At 42.5% G+C, this 21264-nt stretch overlaps 1 protein-coding gene across 1 annotated transcript; it reads left to right on the forward strand.

Annotated features, from left to right (window-relative positions):
- Nucleotides 1-12224: 12224 nt before the first annotated feature.
- On the forward strand, nucleotides 12225-20426 carry LOC103705141 (NADH dehydrogenase [ubiquinone] 1 beta subcomplex subunit 8, mitochondrial-like). The gene is made up of 4 exons (XM_008788765.4): nucleotides 12225-12511; nucleotides 12665-12751; nucleotides 13003-13098; nucleotides 20070-20426. Exons 1-4 carry the CDS (start codon nucleotides 12374-12376, stop codon nucleotides 20124-20126), a joined length of 378 nt encoding a protein of 125 aa, XP_008786987.1. The 5' UTR covers nucleotides 12225-12373; the 3' UTR covers nucleotides 20127-20426.
- Nucleotides 20427-21264: the final 838 nt, after the last annotated feature.

Here is a 21264-nt window from a genome sequence, read left to right on the forward strand (position 1 = left end):
CCCGAGGCTCGGCCCTCGGATGCCTGGCTAGCCCGATGATCATCCCGGGAGCAGACTAGCCGGAAGCCCCGATCGGTCGCCTCGGCTTGCGCCAGCCTTGGCCGACCAACGAGTGGAATGTCCCGAGGCTCGGCCCTCGGATGCCAGGCTAACCCGATGATCATCCCGGGAGCAGACTAGCCTGAAGCCCCGACCGGTCGCCTCGGCCCGCGCCAGCCTTGGCCGACCAACGAGTGGAATTTCCTGAGGCTTGACAACCCTCGGATGCCAGGCTAACCCGATGATCATCCCGGGAGCAGACTAGCCTGAAGCCCCGACCGGTCGCCTCGGCTTGCGCCAGCCTTGGCCGACCAACGAGCGGAATTTCCTGAGGTTTGACGGCCCTCGGATGCCTGGCTAGCCCGATGATCATCCCGGGAGCAGACTAGCCGGAAGCCCCGACCGGTCGCCTCGGCTTGCGCCAGCCTTGGCCGACCAACGAGTGGAAGGTCCCGAGGCTCGGCCCTCGGATGCCTGGCTAGCCCGATGATCATCCCGGGAGCAGACTAGCCGGAAGCCCCGATCGGTCGCCTCGGCTTGCGCCAGCCTTGGCCGACCAACGAGTGGAAGGTCCCGAGGCTCGGCCCTCGGATGCCAGGCTAACCCGACGACCATCCCGGGAGCAGACTAGCCTGAAGCCCCGACCGGTCGCCTCGGCTTGCGCCAGCCTTGGCCGACCAACGAGTGGAATGTCCCGAGGCTCGGCCCTCGGATGCCAGGCTAACCCGATGATCATCCCGGGAGCAGACTAGCCTGAAGCCCCGACCGGTCGCCTCGGCCCGCGCCAGCCTTGGCCGACCAACGAGTGGAATTTCCTGAGGCTTGACAACCCTCGGATGCCAGGCTAACCCGATGATCATCCCGGGAGCAGACTAGCCTGAAGCCCCGACCGGTCGCCTCGGCTTGCATCAGCCTTGGCCGACCAACGAGCGGAATTTCCTGAGGCTTGACGGCCCTCGGATGCCTGGCTAGCCCGATGATCATCCCGGGAGCAGACTAGCCGGAAGCCCCGACCGGTCGCCTCGGCTTGCGCCAGCCTTGGCCGACCAACGAGTGGAAGGTCCCGAGGCTCGGCCCTCGGATGCCAGGCTAACCCGATGACCATCCCGGGAGCAGACTAGCCTGAAGCCCTGACCAGTTGCCTCGGCATGCGCCAGCCTTGGTCGACCAACGAGTGGAATTTCCTGAGGCCTAACCCTCGGATGCCTGGCTTAGCGCCGGAAGAGTTTCCTGAGGCCTAACCCTCGGATGCCTGGCTTAGCGCCGGAAGAATTTCCTGAGGCCTAACTCTCGGATGCCTGGCTTAGCGCCGGAAGAATTTCCTGAGGCCTAACCCTCGGATGCCTGGCTTAGCGCCGGAAGAGTTTCCTGAGGCCTAACCCTCGGATGCCTGGCTTAGCGCCGGAAGAATTTCCTGAGGCCTAACCCTCGGATGCCTGGCTTAGCGCCGGAAGAATTTCCTGAGGCCTAACCCTCGGATGCCTGGCTTGGCGCCGGAAGAATTTCCTGAGGCCTAACCCTCGGATGCCTGGCTTAGCGCCGGAAGAATTTTCCGAGGCCTAACCCTCGGATGCCTGGCTTAGCGCCGGAAGAATTTTCTGAGGCCCAACCCTCGGATGCCTGGCTTAGCGCCGGAAGAGTTTCCTGAGGCCTAACCCTCGGATGCCTGGCCTAGCCTCGGAAGAATTTCGGGAGCCAGGAGTCAGCAAGACGCTACCGAGAGTTAAAAGAAAAAGAAGGACGAAGGCGAGATGAAGAAACATTCAACTTGCATTAATTTTCATTGTTTCAGGGCCGAGGCCCATACAATTTGGCAAAACCCCGGTATACAAAAAAAAAAAAGAAGACAACGAAAGGTACAAGAGGTCAGCTTGGAGGAACTCCCGGGTCGGGAACGTCGGGCTCGTCCGCAGGAGGTAGGGAAGCAGCAGGAGAACCAGCAGGCAATGGCGCCGGAGAGGAGTCGAGAAGGGAAATCTCGCTCAGGTCAACTTCGGGGTACTTAGCCGACACCCTTGCCAGGCCCTCCTCGAAGCCTAAGATAAAGGCTTCGGCCCCCGCGTCCGACGCGTCACGGACAAACTCGTCGGACTGACGATAGGTCTGTACTGCCTCCGACATATCATGAGCGAACTCGGCGGACTGGCGATAAGCCTCTACCGCCTGACGCCCGATTTCCGCACTCCTCTCGGCCAGCGCCGCCTCTGCCCGCTCCATAATCTGGGCTTTCGCCTCCAAGACCTTCGCCACAATCCGGCCTTCCGCCTCGGTGGAGACCCTCAGCAGCTCAGCCCGAGCCTCCTTGTGCTTCGCCTCGGCAGCAATGCGAGCAGCCTCAGCCTCCGTCAGGCGCGAATGAAGCTCCTGATCGCTCGCACGGGACTTCTCCAAGGCCGACTCCAATTCGCCCAGCTTAGCTTCAAGAGACCGGATTCGGTTGCGGGCGTTGTCGGCTGACCGCTGGGCCTTCTCCCACCTCTCCCGGTAGTCGGCAGCCTTCCGGGACTGCTTCTCGGCCCGCTCATCCGCCTTCTTGACCTCGCCCTCGAGACCCGAGGCAACCTTGAGCTGCTCCTGAGCCTCCAACAGTTGCTTCTCGAGGGCAGCAAAGCCGAGTGCCCGCTCTTCGGCCTCCCGGAGCCTCGCCTCGAAGTCCCCGGTCGTCCTGCCTGCCACAGCTTGGCCTCCCTTTTCCACTGCTTTCAGCCGGTCCTCGGCCTTCGCCAGAAGCCCCGTCTGTTCCTTGTAGCACTCCTCCAGACGGATCATGTACTGGGCGAGCTAAGAAATAGGAAAAATAAGGGAGTCAGGCGGAGAATAACAGAGCCAATAAATGGTGAAAAGCGGCCAGAAGAACACTCACCGACATGAGACAGACACAGCTGGCAGCCCCAACGTCAGAGACCTTCAACTCTCGGACCCGCCGACGGTCCTTCTCCAGCAGCACTGTTTCGATGAGATTTCGGGCGCCATCGGTAGTGAAGGCAGACCCCGATTTCTCCCCAGAGCCGGACGGTGGTTCTGCAGCCTTACCCCTATCCATCGCCTGGGGAAGAGTCCGGCCGATCGCGCTCGGGGCGGGGGTCACCCCAGGAATTGATAGGGTCCCGCTCGGTCGGGGCCTCGGCGCGTCCCTCCTCGAGTCATCAGGAGCCGACCGAGTCGAAGGCCGGGTCGGGGACCGATCACGTCCGACCCGTCCGTCTCGGGCAGGCTCGGATGATACCTCCGGAGTAGTGGCAATCTTACCACCGGAGGGCTGATACAGCGTCAGCTGCCGGTCCGTGCCCACGACGTCTCTCTGATCGGTGGGCCCGGACTCGTCGGTCGGCGTCGGAGGCACCTCCTTACGGGACTTCTTCGCCGGTGGGGCCCCGCTCGGGAGAGCTCGTTTCCTCCTCTGGGCTGCTTCCAGCAGGGACGCCCTACCAACAGCCTTTGTCCTCACCGACCGCATGACGTCGTCGATCTCTGCAAAAAGGACGGGATAGTCGGAGACGGAGAAACCAAAGGAAAGAACGGGACGAAAGAAGGAAAAAAGTCAAGAAAGAATCGGTGGCGGACTCACGGTCGGTGGGGACCGAGCTCAGACCGACATTCACCAAAGTATCCTCGGAAATAAGGCGGGCCACCGGGGGGAGCTGGCCCTCGGCAACCAACCCCTTCAAGGCGGCCAAGCCATCGGACTCCTCCCTTGACAGTCTCGATAGGCCGATTGGAGACTTCATCGGGGTCTCCCAGGTCGCCCTGATTTCCCAAGAGGGATCTGCATCAACAAAAAAGAAGCGCTCCTTCCATTTGTGAATGGAGGTAGGAGCCTCCTTGACAAGGCCGCATCCTCGCCGCGCTGCGAAGCACCACCACCCTTTGTCCTGGGGGTGGCCGCTCAGGCTGTAGAACTCCCAAAAAACATTCAGGGTGGCGGGGATCTCGTGCATACGGCAGAGAACCTGGAAGACCGTCAGGGCCCGCCACGAGTTCGGCACCAGTTGCGTCGGTGCCACTCTTAAACCCCGTAGCACCTGTATGACCAAGTCCGAAGGGGGAAAGCGGAACCCGGCCTGGAGAATGCCCTCATTGATGGCGATCTTCCCTGGAGGAGGATGGGACATCCTCTCCTCAGGCCCCGGGAGCGTGGCGTTGCAGGCCTCGGGAAGGTGGTACCGAGCCACGAGTCTGTCTAAGTCTGTGGCGACCAGCTCCGACTTAATTTGGTCTGCTCTCACTTCGCCCATTCCTAATGGCCAATAAACCTACGGTCAGGACGGGGACAGGAAGGGGGGAAAGACCGGAGCGACTGGAGTACACTAGTATAAGAGGGGAAAGTATGGAGAGCCCTAAGTAGAAGAATGGGGAAAACTCACCGGAAAAGAGATAAGAACGGCTCCGAGAGCGCCAAAGGAGAAACAAGTGAACAGTCCGACGGCAGCAACAGCAGCGCAAAGGGAAAACTTGAAAATATCTGTAAAGAAGAAGACGGACGGGGAAAGGCCCCCGATTAAATAGGCGGAAAGGCAAGTGACGCCTCGATGACGCCAGAGGACGCCTGGCTGCCGAAGGGTCGCTCGCGCCCCAAAGGCGAATCGACACCATTAGGGAAGGATGTCCGCCGAAATCCTCAGACTGCCAGGTCAGCAATAACCGCCATACGCCATAAAAAGGGCGGGGAGCTCGAAGCGCGCGCGCCTCTCCGAGGAACGGCGGCAATCCCGAAACATCACTCCCTTCACCTGTTCCCCTTCTGGTTCCAGGCTCGGAAGTGGGGGGCTACTGTTACGGGGGAACTAAGCCGCCATGCCCCACGTGACCGGCACGCGCGCCCAGGAAGACTACGGCTGTCCTTTGATCCAGCGCTCCGACCCCGAGTCGGACATCCTCGGCTCCGCAGCCCGACCCCGAGTCGGCTGCCCTTTGATCCAGCGCTCCGACCCCGAGTCGGACATCCTCGGCTCCGCAGCCCGACCCCGAGTCGGCTGCCCTTTGATCCAGCAATCCGACCCCGAGTCGGATATCCTCGGCTCCGCAGCCCGACCCCGAGTCGGCTGCCCCTTGATCCATCGCTCCGACCCCGAGTCGGAGATCTCTTGATAACGACAGGCTATTCCCCAGAGGCACGCCGCGGCCTCCTGCTCCACTACTCCCTGCAACGGCTGTATCCGATGCTGCTCCACGATCTCCTGCATCAGCCGTACAAAGCGGAGCCCCACTATGCCCTGACGTGGCCGTACCCGGTGCTGCTCCACGACGCCCTGTAACGGCCATGTCAGTGGCCACACCATCGTGCCCCACGATAACGAACCCCCCTGAGAGACCCCCCGGCCAGGTATATATGCGGCTGGGGAGAGAAAGGGGGGGTGAGCAATATCTCCCAGAGCACTCTCTTACTTGTGATTATCACCTCTCCTCCTCCTCCAATCTCCTCTGACTTGACCGTCGGAGGGCCATCACCACCCTGGTGGTGGTGCAAGGCTTGTTTGCAGGTTTCTTGGCGGAAGGTGGAGCGCAACCAACACCAACCAAGACAACTCAGACGGAACCCCGTTCACACCGCAGTGCCAATCGTTCTCGGTTTGGACCACCAGCAACAGTATCATTTTGAGCCATACATCTAACCCATTTTATTAAACAAAAATACGCAATCAGTGTAAGCTGATATTTTGAAATTATTCAATATTCTCCTACTTGGGCGAACACGGATTGCCACATTAATTTAAAAACTTTGTTTTGAAAACGATTCTTGGGTTAAACTACAAAAGTGGCCACACATATAGCTCAAATGATAATCACCTTGGATATATGATCCGGTCCAACAAGAACATCAACATTAAATATGGAAGTTGTTACACCATTTAATCGATATAAGACCACTCCACAACTACAAATGCTAAGATCCTTATCGACATAGATTCCCATCCTCCAACCAATGTGGTAGTATATAGTATGAATTTAGCACTAAAATATGATTAAGGGTGTGCTAATTCATATCGATTCTCATAAATGCTTCAAAAGAAGCCACATGTCTTAAAAGAGGCTCACATTATGTCTTTATGCATTATATCTTGAGATCAAAATAATATTATAATAAAAGATATGTGGAAAATGCATGCTCAAATATAATTATAATTTTTGTGCACAAAATACAGAATTATAAATAGGAAGATAAATATTATTATTATTAGAAAAGGCTATACCTTAAACATAGGGGTTGCCTATGTACCCCGTAAAGAGGATCAAGCCAAAATGTAGTTCTTTTACATAAATAACTCCCACTAACCAAAAATATCATAGGTTTCCACAATGCCCATATTGGCAATATGTGTCTTAAAGACTTTCGGTGCAAGTCCCTCAGTCAATGGGTCTGCAATCATTGCCTCTGTATTTACATGCTCTATTTTTGTCAGCCCTTCTTTAATTTTATCTCTGACCACCAAGTACTTGATGTCTATATGCTTAGAGCCACCAGAACTCTTGTTATTTTTTGAAAAGAACACAGCTGCACTATTATCACAATAGATGGTAATTGGTCTTGAGATGGAATCAACAACTTTCAGTCTAGAAATAAAATTTCTCAACCAAATGGCTTGGACTGTAGCTCCATAACATGCCACAAATTCAGCCTACATAGTAGAAGAAGCCACTAGAGTTTGCTTAACACTTTTCCAAGAAATAGCACCACCAGCCACCATAAAAATATAGCCTGAAGTTGACTTCAGATCATCTTGACATCCTGCAAAATCAGAATCTGAGTAGCCTACCACCTCAAGATGATCTGTACGCTAAAAGATAAGCATATAACCTTCAGCTTTTTTCAAATATCTCATAACTTTCTTAGTTGCTTTCCAATGCTCTTATCTTGGATTCGATTGAAATCTACTAAGGATGCTCACTGCATGGGCTATGTCAGGTCTAGTACAAACTTGAGCATACATCAGGCTCCCTACAACACTTGCATAGGGTATGTTCTTCAAAGATTCTCTTTCAAGTTCATTTCTTGGACACTGGGCTTTGCTAAACTTATCCTCTTTTACTATAGGTACATCACCGGGTGCACAGTTTTACATATTGAACCTTTCTAGGATGTGTCGTATGTATGTCTTCTGTGAAAGTCCCAACAAGCCACGGTCTCTATCACACTGTATCTCAATTCCAAGTACAAAAGAAGCTTTCCCAAGATCTTTCATTTCAAAATTAGCAAATAACATTTTCTTTGTCTCATGAAGCAACCCTAGGTTACTGCTAGCAAGTAAAATATCATCTACATACAAAATAAGAAAAATGAATTTTCTTCCACTGATCTTGAGATAAATGCATTGGTCCATTGTATTTTCAACAAAACCAAGAGAAGTCACAACTTCATCAAATTTCAAATACCATTATCGGAATGCTTGCTTGAGCCCATATATGAATTTGTTCAATTTACACACCAAATTTTTCTTTTCCTCTACGACAAAACCTTTAGGTTGCCTCATGTAAACTTCTTCATCGAGATCTCCATTTAAAAATGCTGTCTTAACATCCATTTGATGAAGCTCCAAATTATAGTGTGCTACAAGTGCCATGATAATTCTAAAGAAATCCTTGGATGAAACTGGTGAAAAAGTCTCATTATAGTCAATGCCCTCTCGCTGAGTGAACCTTTCGGCAACCAGTCTAGCCTTTTGTCGTTCAACATCCCCTATTGAGTCTAACTTGGATTTGTAAACCCATTTACAACCTATGGCCTTAACATATGGTGGAAGTTCAACAAGTTCCCAAACTCTATTTCTCTTCATAGAAAGCATTTCATCTTCCATGGCATTCAGCTATTTATCCGAGTCAGATCTTGTTAATGCTTCATTAAAAAAAATAGGATCAATATTATGCCCAATATTAAAATCACTCTCCAGTAAGTAGACAATATAGTCATTTGGCAAGGCAAACTCTCCTTTCCTTTGTGATCTCCTAATTTGTGGTTCAGAAAATGACTCTGCTGGTGTTGGAGGAGGAACGTGAAGTTCTTCTTGATGCTTAGGTTCTTCATTAACTGTTGCAATTGGCTGAGAAATAACTCATTCTTGTACAACGGAAATTGGAACCACAACTTGATCCGGTTCAGCAAAAATTTTATTTAACACAGAACTCTCACTATTACCAACATCATTTTCCAAAAATTTTGCCGTAATGGATTCAACAATTCTGGTGCCACGATTATGACAACAGAAGTTATAGCCTTTTGATATATTTAGATACCCAATGAAAAAACCAGGTGTGGATTTGGGGTCTATTTTTTTTAGAGGGATTATAAATTCTAACCTCAGCTGGGCAGCATCAAACTCTAAAATGGGCTAAATTGGGTTTACGACTTGTTTGCAATTCAAAAGGAGTTTTCTCAACCGTTTTACTAGGAACACTGTTTAGAATATACATAACAGATTTCAATGCTTCACCCCATAAGAATTCTGGTAAATTTGTTCTACTCATCATACTCCTGACCATATCCTTGAGTCCGATTACGCCTTTCAGAAACACCATTTTGCTCAGGTGTTCCTGGCATTGTGTATTGAGAGACTATCGCACATTGCTGTAAAAATCTTGCAAAATCATCCATGTTCTGACCAGACTCGTCATACTTATTATAGTATTCACCACCACGGTCAGATCTTACAATTTTAATACTTTTCCCACATTGTTTTTCTATTTCCATTTTAAATATCTTGAATTTTTCAAGAGCGAGGGATTTATCATTAATCAAGTAAACATAACTATAACACGAGAAATCATCAATGAAGGTTATGAAATATTTGTTCTCATATATAGTAGAAGGTAACGGTCCACTAATATCGGTGTGAATTAGATCCAAAAGACCATCGCTTCTAGTGAATTCCTTCCTCATAGTTTTAGTCAGCTTTCCCCTTATGCAATCTATGCAAGTGTCAAAGTTCAAAAAATTCAGAGAGGCACGAATTAAAACCTTTTTCTTTCCAACTTTAGTAACACAAGAGACTTCATCAACTGAAGCCAAATTTAATTTGTACAAACCATCACACAAAATGCCATGTCCAACCATATGAGAGTCATAAAATAATTCAATCATTCCATTACTAAATTTAAAAGAAAATCCAGACTGATCACGTTTTGACATAGAAATTAAATTCCATCTTATCGTCGGTACAAAAAATATATTTTCCAAAACAAGAGAAAAACCAAACTCCAAGGATAACTTCACTGCTCCTATAAACTCAACTTTAACTTGAACTCCATTTCCAACACACAGGTTCACTTAATTCTCACTTGGCCGCCGTCTCCTTATTAATCCCTGTAAGAAATTAGTGATACGAATACTTGCGCCAGAGTCTATCCACCAAGAATTTAAAGGTACATCTACCAAATAAGACTCAAAACAAACCAGAGCCAAGGGTATACCTGCCGAAGTCTTCTTCTTCTCCAACCAAGCCTTAAACTTAAAACAATCCTTTTGCCAATGACTCTTCTTTTTGCAGAATTTACATTTGTCATTCTTTTTCATAATTCCTTTAGGACCACCAAAAGTCTGCCCACCATACTCTTTGTTTTGCTAATTATAGTGAGGTTTGTTGCCCTTATGGAACTTAGCCTTATGATGATGAGAAGACCTCTTGTTCTGAGAAGGCTGATGGGTTAGTTGCACAGTTTCAACAGTTTCACGACGTATTCTATACTCCTCTTGGGCACACACAACAATCAAATTATTTAAATCCCATTTGTCACGCTGGGCATTATAAGCAACCTTGAGCTGATTAAACTAGCTAGGAAGGCTATTAAGATTATGATAGACAAGAAAAGGCTCTGCAATGGGAACTTTGTAGGCTTCTAATTTAAAACTTATGTGTAGCATTTTTATGATGTACTCCTTAACTCCACAAACACTATCATATTTCATATTCATAAATTTATCCATTAGGTCCCCAGTCTCAGCCTTATTGGACTCAACAAATCGCTGTCCTATAGCGTCCAAAAAAATCTTAGCATTGTCGTGGCCCGATATAGCACCCATAATGGAATCATATATGAAAGGCTTGATAATCTTCAAACATAGCCTGTTAGCTCTTTCCATTTGATATACTCAGCCTTATATTTGATAGTGCTCTTATTTGTTGGTTTTGAAGGTTGCTCCTTCAAAGCAAATTCTATACCCAAGAGAACCAGTGCTATTTCTATATCTCGTTTCCATCTCACATAATTATTTCCAGTAAAGGTTTCAACGGCAGACAATTGGCTTGAAAGAGAAGAGGCATTCAAAACTGCGGAAACAACATATTTTATTTAATATCATCCAAGAGTGATGCATGTAATCAATGGATGATAACATATCTATCTAATCAACTTAGGCTATTAATTAGATAGTCCGTAATCAAACTTGAAAAATATATAAGTCTAATTACGGTAAGAGCCTTGGTGCATCATTGTAAAGTTATCTTTGGGCTAATAATATAACACATTATAAGGTACTCTTAAGACATATCATGAAGTTAATTAACAAAATTACATCAGCTTTCGAACACCATCACCTTTGGTAACAACTCTGTGACATGTAGGGTACATATTTTTTTAATTATTTTTGAAATTCAAAATGATAATACAATAAATTATTATAATAATAAAATAATAATTTAATAATAATAAAAGTTTATTATTAAATATATTAAATAATAAATTTTTTTAATGATGATCGAATGTATTAATATCGGTATAATTAAACCCGATGTGCACATGGTAAATAAAAAATTACAATATAGTAGGATATAAATCTGGACGTTACAATGATCATGTCAATCATCTTTATCCTTGCCCATGCATGAGGTGATAATTGAAATAAGTAAAAATAAATTATCGCTTTTGGAGAGTTTCTTTAGACATCAGTAGCAGGCATACTATCTTCTTTGCGCTCCTTATTAATTTTTGATTTGGCTGGTTGTATTGCTATTTTCAAAAAAAAAAGAAAAAAAAAGAAAAGAAAAGAAATGGTAGATTGCCGTGATCGATCTAAGGCCTTGTTTGGGGGAGCTTTTGGAGGGCCAAAAAGCACTTTCTGGCCCTCCAAAATAAAAAATGGTGTTTGGTAAAATTTTCGAAAAGCTGTTTCAGCTTTTGCGGGAAGCTGAAAACAGCTTTTGGGGAGAAACTCCAATTTGGAGCTTTTTGAAAATGCTGTTTTCAGCTTTGTCAAGAAGCTGTTTTTTGGACCAAAATACCTCCATTTAAATCTCACTTTTTTCCCCAAAATCCTCACCCATCCTCTTCCTCTCTCACCCATCCTCTCCCTCTCTCTCTCTATCTTCTTCTTCCTCTCAATGCCGCCGCCTCCGTTCCTTCTTCCTCTTCTTTTTTTTTTTTTTTGTTTTAGGAGCTCAGCCACCATGCCGGCCACCATTCATGGCCGGTGACCCTTCTATATTTCAATGAAATAAAATAATAAATAAATAAATAAAATAAAATAAATAAAATAAAATAAATAAAAAAAAATAATGAGTGAGTGACAAATAATCTGATCTAAATAAATAAATAGATAAATAAAAATATTAGTAATTATTTAACCAATTTTATCACCTAGCTAGAAACTTTGTTAGAGAGATAAATGGTCATTAGAAGGATGAAAAATTAATTTACACTAATAATTATAATATTTTATATATTTATTATTGTATTATACTATAAATATAATATTATATTACATTATATCATAATATATTGATATGTTATGTTAAATAATTTAATATTATATTAAATTATTATTCTATAATACATAATATTATAGTACTATATTATGATAATATTATATTACATTATATTAATATTATATTATATCATATATTTATATATTAATATGTATTATATTTTATTATGCTCTGTTGTATAATACCGGTAATATCCTTTATGGTCATTTTGTCATACAAATGTACTTTCTCAGTTTGTTTACCAAATACATGTTAAAATGCTACAGCACTTTAGAAATGCAGTTACCAAACAAGAAACAACTTTTTATAAACATTCTGTTTCAGACAGCTCTACTTTCAAAAGCTCTACTACTAACAGCTCTCTAAACATCTGCCTAGTCTCACCTCTAAGCTAGAGTCTATCTGTCATATGAACCGTCGGATGAGAACGGAACGAACAGGATAAAGATCGTTCGCGATACACCGTCTTTGCTTTCCTTCCTAAAGGGCGGACCCCTGGTTACCAAAAAAAAAATAAAAAAACAAAAAAAAAAACAGCGGACCCCTGAGACGAGGTCTCCTCCGCTTCTCTTTCCTCGGAGTAGAAGCAGCGAGAGAGAAGAAAAGAAGCAGCGAGAGAAAGAAGGGCGAAAAGCAACGAAATGGCGGGAAGACTGAGCAGCTTGGGATCTCGAATCATGGGAGGCAACGGCGTGGTGGGGCGATCCCTGGCCTCCTCCCTCCGCACCCGCTCCGGCATGGGCCTCCCCGTCGGCAAGCACATCGTCCCCGACAAGCCCGTAATCCATCCTACATCTATCTCTTCTATCATTTTCTCCTTTTCTTCCTCTCTTCTCTCAGATCGTAAGGGGAGGAAATAACTGTGAAACATTATATGACTATTTATTTATTTATCTATTTTTTGGTTTCTTTCTTTTATCTTCTTGATTCAGCTCCCGACTCACGACGAGCTGGTATGGGATAATGGAACCCCATACCCGGAGCCCTGCATAGATCGCCTCGCCCCCACCATCGGGAAGGTATGGTCTATCTTATGTTCGTTATTTCCAATTCTAGGGTTTTGATTCCTATTGCCCTTCGGGGTTTTCCGTTGATATGTTTAAATGGATCGCTGATTTTTTGGTCCAATTCTCTTTGGGAAGGTATTGTCGATCTTATGTTCGTTATTTCCAATACTAGGGTTTCGATTCCTATTGCCCTTCGGGGTTTTCCGTTGATAAGTTTAAATGGATCACTGAATTTTTGGTCCGGTTCTCTTTGCTGCGCACAGTATGAGGCATTGGGGTGGTTGTGCGGAGGCCTGAGCTTTTTCGCTGTGATCGGGTTGCTGACGGTGTGGAATGACAAAGCATCAAAGATACCCTATGTGAGTACCCTTTCATTCTTCGAGATTAGCACTGCCCATTCTATCATTTTTGTTAAATTTTTATTTTTATGGGTTGCTCCATATTTTTCATTCATAACATGTCTCGATTCAATGACGATACAAGCAGCATGTACATTTAACAACGAGCTCCATCAGCTGAAATCAAAAGGATTATCTCAACAACAAAAAAAGAAAGTTTATCATATTTAACAGCCTCATTTTATAACCAATCTCTGAATCATTAACTTTGCTAAAAGAATATGTAACCTTTAGCTTCCTAGAATTGCAATTTCATTAGTTTTTTTTAAAGAAGAATATTCATATTATCAACCTCCTTGAATGAAGACGTCATCTACAAATACTTTTGGGACATGTTTGGTTGGAGGGACTTGGGCTCTGGAATGGGAATGGGAATGAGTGACTCCCACTCCAGCTATTGGTTGGGGGAGTTCCATTCCCATTCCCATTTTAGGAGAAAAATAGGAATGTTCCAATCCTCCAAAATCCAATTCCGACTCTTCCCCCAACATTCAAATCTCATTCTATCGGGTTTACTTAAAATATTGATTTTCAAAAAATGCCTCTCTATTTAATTGATTTTCTAAAGACACCCCTCTGTTTAATTGATTTTTCGATTTCGATTTCAGTCACGAATCAAACGTGTTGAAGAATATGGCCATTCCGATTTCCATCCCATTCCATTCCGATTTCGATTAAGAATCAAATGCACCCTCGATGTTTTGCAAACAAATATGGCATGTGCGCTTCCTGAAACATATAAAACTGCAACGCTAGGATCTAAATGTAATCCCTAAACAACTCTTGTTGACATCTTTAACATAAGACTACAAGAATATTCATGTACTCTATAGTTATCCCCCAAAGTACCCTTGCTATGCCTTTTAAGTTAGGAATCTATGCAATCTTCCAATTCCTCTAAAGCCATCATCCTTTGAGGGTGCACTATAATTCAACTTAAACCATCTTCATGGAGGACGTGATCAATTCAGCAACCTAGCAGTGATATTCATTCTAATTGTGCACACATGTTTTGATAGACAGCAGGAACCTCCCAGAACGTACAATACTGCTATACTGGAAACCAATGCAATCCCCAAACAGCTTTTTTTAATATCAATAAAATAAGAATTCACCATTTTTTGCATCCTTAATTCTTATCCACCAAAGCGCCCTTACCATGGTATTTTAACTTGCATCTCTAAGAATCTACCTTTGACGATGCATTAGAATTCAACTTAAATTAACTTGATAGAGGAAGAGATTAATTCTATGATCTAGTAAGGATTTTCATGTATTTGCTAAACTGCACTGGACAACATCCTCTAAAGTCTAAACAGCTAATCTTGTTAGTTGACTTAAAGACCTATTCGTTCCTAGATTCTGAAATCACTTCCTGTAAGCCAAGCAATATAGAAGATCTTTGTCCTACTATCATTAGATTCAAGAGGGTTCAATTAGAATGAGGTTGTCTTGGAAAGTTTCTCTCATACCACAGGATCTAGCGAACACCTATTATAGCTCTATGAACTGTCTGTGTCATATGAATATGTGATTAAACATTTAAACCTATTTTTTTCTGACCAGCTTGTCTCTTATGCTTTGTTGCTCATCTCAAGTATGTTCAGAAGTGACATCGATCATCTATTGTGCAAAACTTCATGGGAACCAAGTTAGCTTTCATCTGTAATTTTAAGATTATTTCCTCTTCCTATAACTCTATCTCTAATTTAAAGTAGAAAAATCTAACTTTAACCCCCTAACTCCCTCTCTACTAAACACCCCTCCCCCACTCTCTCCAACACGCCCCCCCCCCCCAAAAAAAAAAGAAAAAAAAATAAAAAGAAAAAGAAAACAACCCAAAGGAATCTCTGTCAGATGTGTTATTCTCTTAAGGGTTGAACAGGACAACTTGTTGATAGATAAGTTGCTAGAGATGATGTATGCTATCCTTTTTAATTTTGGATAAAGTCCATGTGACTTAAATATGTAAAACTTGCTTGTGATATATGTCAATTCTCCATGAGATTATAATGCTGGTCTCCAGCTTAATCATGTCCATACCGACATCAATACTTGAAGGAATTAGCTTGAGTCTTCTATGTAAGCAGTTGAAATCCATGATTAAAGACAACTTCTTCCCTTTCTATATATATATAGCATAACATACTTTATTTTAAAGAATTTAGGTGCATCAAAACAGACAAAATATAATCAATTAATCATCACCTCTTTTATTGAAGAAAAACTAATGATTATCATCTAACCTTCGCCCTTCGGTAAGGCCTTGAAGGAATCATTATTTCCAAAATAAATTTTCCTGGAATTTCCAGCCATAAGCAGATAGCTAACCAGGATTACTATTCTCTGTTCTTATGAATTACATATTAATAACTCTTCATCCATTCTTTTGATTAAAAATGTGTAAAGTTGGAAAGAAAAGTGAACTGAGCACCAGATGACATTCTGACGTTGATTTTATTGGAGATAGCGGAAATATTGATACAAACATTAGGAACCTAACTTAATCTATACTTGACTTCTTATGCAATTTATATGGGTTTTTATAGTAGCATGCAGAGGGAAATGTTAAATCTAAATTCATGTTTGTCTGGCTGTGAAAGGTGCTACTATTTTTTGTTGAACTGGTGCTTATATCATTTTCATTGAGGTTCTTGCTTTATATACTAACTGTAACTTCTTCATTCCATCTCATTTTTCAACAATTCAAAGTGCATTTGGAAACACTGTCTAAATGCAATCAAATATTTTCTTGTCTTCAAATGTTCATGCAATATTTTCTTTTTCTTTTTTTTTTAGGAAATCATTTTTACAATGTTACAATCTTAAGGATGGAAGTCATGGCTATAAGGATATAAATGTGAAGAGCTGATTAATTTTGATGAAAGTATATGTTGAGGTTATGAAACATGAGAACTTTCCAAAATCACCTTGAAATTCCATTTTCGTTAAAAAACGTCTGAATTATAAGTTATAGAATTAGTGATTCCATGATAAGCTTCATCTAGAAATCTGATATTACTTTAAGAAGAGGTTTTACATTTTTAAAATAGTTAAAATTATTAAAGATAAAAGTGTCATCATTGAGAAAAAAGAGAGATGATAGAAAAAGCATTGTGTTATTCTGAGATAAGCACAATACACGTAAGCAAAAAGTATAAAGTAAGGATTGAGGTATCGTGTGATGGTGTTATGCATACATGGCATTAGAATGGCAACTAGCCAGTTTGCAGAGTGGCATGCCAAGTTTTGGCACATTGCTAGTTTGTTTACCTTGTTGCTTGGCAAAACTGTGGCAAAAATGCCACCATGTGCCAAGCACCAGTTTGGCATGAATTCTACCAGTGTCATTGCCGGACTGACATCGCACCAACAGCAATACTTTAATTCTTAGCATGAACCCTAGTGCGCCCAACATGAATATTTTATGTGCCTGTACAGTTGATATGGCAACAGGAACACGTGACAGTGTGACACAGTCTTTAGCCCATGAGGCCATTTAAAGATGATGGACAATTACTTGTTAACAATGATTGTCCATTTGACTTCAAACGTCGAATCTTGAAAATGATTAGTGCTGTCTTAGCTCAACTTGAGCTTGTCATGAAAGCTAGACAATGTAGATCGATGAGTTCCTCTTTCATGATAGATTTACTCTCCCATCTCTAGACATAAGGGACTGTTAGAATTCCCATCATCACCGAAGCCATTCTCTCATCATGAATAGGCTGACTGTGGAGCATAACTTTAAGTTGAGAGGAATGTATATAATCAAGAAAGGGTATGTTATTCCTCAATTATTACTCTCCAAGTCAGTTAAATGCTATGGTCCTCGTTCCCATCTTTCATTTCTCTCCATCTTCCTCCTCCCTTACCGTTGCCAAGATGTTGTCCCATTATATCTATATACAAAAGCTGTCCATCAGGCTTCCATCATCTCAGAGGCTTAGATTTAGGATTAGATTTGGACGGGGCTTGGGCCTAATTCTAAGATCATGTTTATGCTTGGGTACAATGTGGGCATAACACAAATTAGGCTGGGCTTAGCTGGGGGTCCTCTAACTGGAGTTTGCCTAATTTTACCTGTAGCATAGTTGTAAGCTCACTTGTTAGTGTATCATTTCATGTGGTGACAAATTCTCAACGTACACCTGGATTGGAGCTTGCATAATAACATGATGCATTCCTTAAATGCTATATGATCTAGGTCGATGTGATGGCATGGAAGCAGGTTACATGGCTCTTCAAGGTGATAAACTGAACAGATATTGAATGAGTACATCTATCACATTTGACATCCATTCCATATGCTGCTAGAAGCATTAGAAAGCCTGCAACTAAATTTGTGGGATAGTTAGGGATACTTCTAACTCAACCTGTATGGGGCTGTTTTCATGGAATTGAATGGTAGGGCAGTAGGTATGAGCCTGTGACTACTCAGATGGGTTGATACCTGGTATTCTACTTTGTAAATCCTTAATTTGGAATATGGTAGACTGAGAAGGCTGGTATGCTTATTTCTATATGAGCGTATCATACAGAAACTGATCATATCCTTCTATATAAATTAATTAAACATCAAATCAGAATGTCCGGCCATGCTGGGTAGGAACCCGACTACCACATATCTCCCAGACCCTGGGAAGCAAATTATGTTTCGTGTCACTTGGCCAGCATCCCTTTTCTTTTTTAAGTCATATCTAACACTTCCAAATTGATTTTGTACAATAAATATGAAATATACTATGAACTCTATATGGTTTCTTGGGACTTTGTAATGTAAAAAGAAAAGGTAAAGAAAAAGAAGGCATTGGTACTAATTGTTGAGAAATATTGTTTTTCTTTATAGTGTTGAATGCGTTAAGCTTTTGATGGTTGATAGAGCACCATAGTTGAGCAATCTCTCTGGTCAGAGGAGAGTTGCTTCTATGGAAATTATTTGCCTACACTATTTGTATAAAGAATGCTGTCCTTTTACTGTCAAATGGTCCATTGTCTCATTCATGTCTTGTAGAACATTCACAATACTATGTTGTCTGAAAAATGAATTTGTTGCTTTGGTGTTATTGAAAAATGAAATACACTGGAGTCTGGACTGACCAGTGTCTCTGCTGTGAATGATGGATCGAATTTGAGCTATTGTACAGTGATCCTTCTTGCTTTGCTCATCAAATTGCATTTAAAATGACCTACAACTTCTCCATTTGTTTATCTGAGCATTTTATCATCTTGTTATGGTATGATTAAACTCTATAACTAAAGCTCTTATGCTCACCCATTGCCACTTTGGGTCACGGTTATTTATGTACTGATCCAAACCGGTCCCATCTGAGGTTCTAAAATAAAACTTATTCTCTATTATCAGTTTGGCATCCCAACGTCATTGTTCTCTAGCAATGCCTACCGGGCTCTTTTGTATTCATCAACAGAGTAACTATGGACTTAGTGATAAGCACTTTGGATCTCTCCATGGCATCAAAGCATAAATTCGATCAATAGATATTTGAAGATATGTCCCATCCATGTCCCATATTCCTCCTTTGACTTGAAGAATACCTAAACCAAACGTTGCTCTGCAAATTGTTGCATACACTAGGTATGCTATCTGACCCTAGAGGGAACATGATATGTTAATGTCACCAGCATATATTACCAGAGGGACATTTCATCAGGTCGTAATTTAATTTTCCATGTTTATAAATATGTGGTTGTCTGTTCTACACCAGTGTACAAAAACACAGCTTTTCTTTCTCGGGGTCTGCACATGCAATGTGTTCTTTCAAGCAATCTAGCTCTTTCTGTTGGCAAACACACTCTTCATACCACTAAAAGATTGAGTAGAATTTTCATATGTAACAATCAATGCTTGTCAAATCCCCATTCAAATCATCCCAGGTCAGGTATAGTTCCAGCAACCTTACCTGATAGTGGTTTAGGTCTGATTTAAAATAACCTTATGGAGGTGTTCCATCTTTTAAATAACCTTCACCATTTATTTGCATTTCACTAGTCAATCCAATGACTGCCAACCTCCCATCAAGTAAGCTTCCTTCTGGGTGGGATATTTGAACATCAGATATCATGTAGGACAGATATCTCGCTGCTATGCACTAGTGGATCCCGCTTGTAATTTTGGTAGACTATAATGATTCTCTCTTTAGTCTTGATGTGCATGAGTTGTTGCTAAATTGGGTGCTAGAACTTTTAACAACAAAGTGAAGCATTACACCATCTCTGGAAATAACACTAAGATGTAACAAAAAATTCTGTTGAACAGATCATGATTAATTTATAATTATACGTGCTTATCCTTGGAGCTACAAGAAAGTGAAAAGATCCAAAAGAACTGCTCTCCCCTGATCCTTCTAAATAGTTGTAACAAATTGTTTATATCATCTGATCTGCTTGTTTTTGGTTTTATATTTTCTTCTGTCATTGAGTTTGTGCCTCCAAGTTGAAGGCATGGTTTGCTGAATAAAATTGTTATCCTGATTCAAGGTGGTAAATTGCATTTGCGAGCAAAATACATGTTCTGAACTCAGAATCCATGTTTTCTTAGAGCATTACTTAGTGCCTTGAGCCTAGATGCATGCTGTTACATTTCAAACTGCAGGAAGGTTTTTTAAGGTCCGCTTAAAAAAAAATTCAACTGATTTGGGTTCTTCTAAATCCTGGATTTCATACGAACTGTTTATCATGTCACTGAAAATGTTATGCATTTTGGGCACATTTATAATGGGTGAGAAATTTTCAAAAATGTTGATTTCATTTTTATGGACTTCTAAGTTGAGATGAGAGCGAATTTATGATTACATTGCCCACTACTCATTTGGCAAGAGAGCATTATTGTTGGGAATTTTTCTAGCCAGCATTAGAAGCCCTTAGTGGAATTATGCTGAAATTATGTGCTGATGTTCTCTTTATATTTCCAGACCCCAAAAGTCTATCCATACGACAACCTGCGTGTCGAGCTTGGTGGAGAGCCATAGGAGCATCCTTGAAAGGTTCAATTTAGTACCTGATATCGTGCTGTTGCTTCTTGTTTACAAGTGCTTCCTATCAACTAAAATAAAAGAAATAATGGATTATGTGCAGTGCTTGGTTTGTATTTCATTGTCTTGACGAGATGACTTGTGCATTTCCCTTTTCTGATTATGAAATTTGTTAAAAAAGGCTGCATTTTCAGTGCCCTATAGCGTAGCCTGCAATTAGGCTTTTCTCATTTCTATAAAATCCCACACATTAAATTCCACCAACATGGGAATGATCTCATATTGCAATTTGCACTTTGGATCTGATGGTTATTTTTGGCTACAATATCTGTTATTTCAGTTTATTTTATTTTTGAATGAGAAGCGTTGCATTCCTTCCATCGTCTGCTCATCAAGAAGATGCTTCCTAGGAATTGGTGAGACTTGCATTCTGTGCCTGAGAGTGGACCAAATACGCACCACTATGATTAAGGGCCGTTTTCATTGTCAAATTTATCTCAAGCAGGCCTCGCAATCCATAACAAATACATTTCATGAAAATGTTTGTTTTTATGATTTGATTGTAAAACCTTGTTTGGAAAAACTGGTAAGTCATGAAACATGAAAATTAACTTCTGTGGAAACTGATATGCTCTTGTTTCTCACAAAATCTATTTATGCTTATTTTCTCTAATAAAGCACACGGACGATTGATAATTTGTATACTCCTGTGCTACTTACTGAACTGACTGCATCTTGTAATTATACTAGTTGCAGTCCATTCCACTATATTAGTTTGTACTTGGATTCATGCTATATTAGTTCAAACATATCGCTCAGTTGCTCCGCTCTGCTGTGACGAATCACGATCCCTGTGAATTGGAATTGTGAAGTTTGCCACATAATGAAGCAAAGTGAAGGGTGCCCAACTCCTTTTTAAGTTTTAATAGAACATGTATTCTAGGTTGACAGGCAGTACGTTAGCTTGGGGAGCAGAGGTGGGTCGTGGGAAGGGGAATATTTCTGAATTTGTACTAGTTTTATCTTGAAATCTTGTCATGTAAGCAGGATGCCCGTTTTCTGTCCAAATTTTTTCTAGAGAGGTCGTCTCGGCTTGTATTCCCTTTCTAGCCCCCAGGTGAAAAATAGCTGGGGT

This window comes from Phoenix dactylifera, chromosome 2, assembly GCF_009389715.1.
Source record: "Phoenix dactylifera cultivar Barhee BC4 chromosome 2, palm_55x_up_171113_PBpolish2nd_filt_p, whole genome shotgun sequence".
Lineage (NCBI taxonomy): Eukaryota > Viridiplantae > Streptophyta > Magnoliopsida > Arecales > Arecaceae > Phoenix > Phoenix dactylifera.

Bases quoted from the DNA above. Each gene is read 5' to 3' on its own strand.
- LOC103705141 (XM_008788765.4), top strand. From the start codon at position 12,374: ATGGCGGGAAGACTGAGCAGCTTGGGATCTCGAATCATGGGAGGCAAC. The intron at 12,512-12,664 runs GTAATCCATCCT...TTCTTGATTCAG, and splicing joins ACATCGTCCCCGACAAGCCC to CTCCCGACTCACGACGAGCT. The intron at 13,099-20,069 runs GTGAGTACCCTT...TTATATTTCCAG, and splicing joins AAGCATCAAAGATACCCTAT to ACCCCAAAAGTCTATCCATA.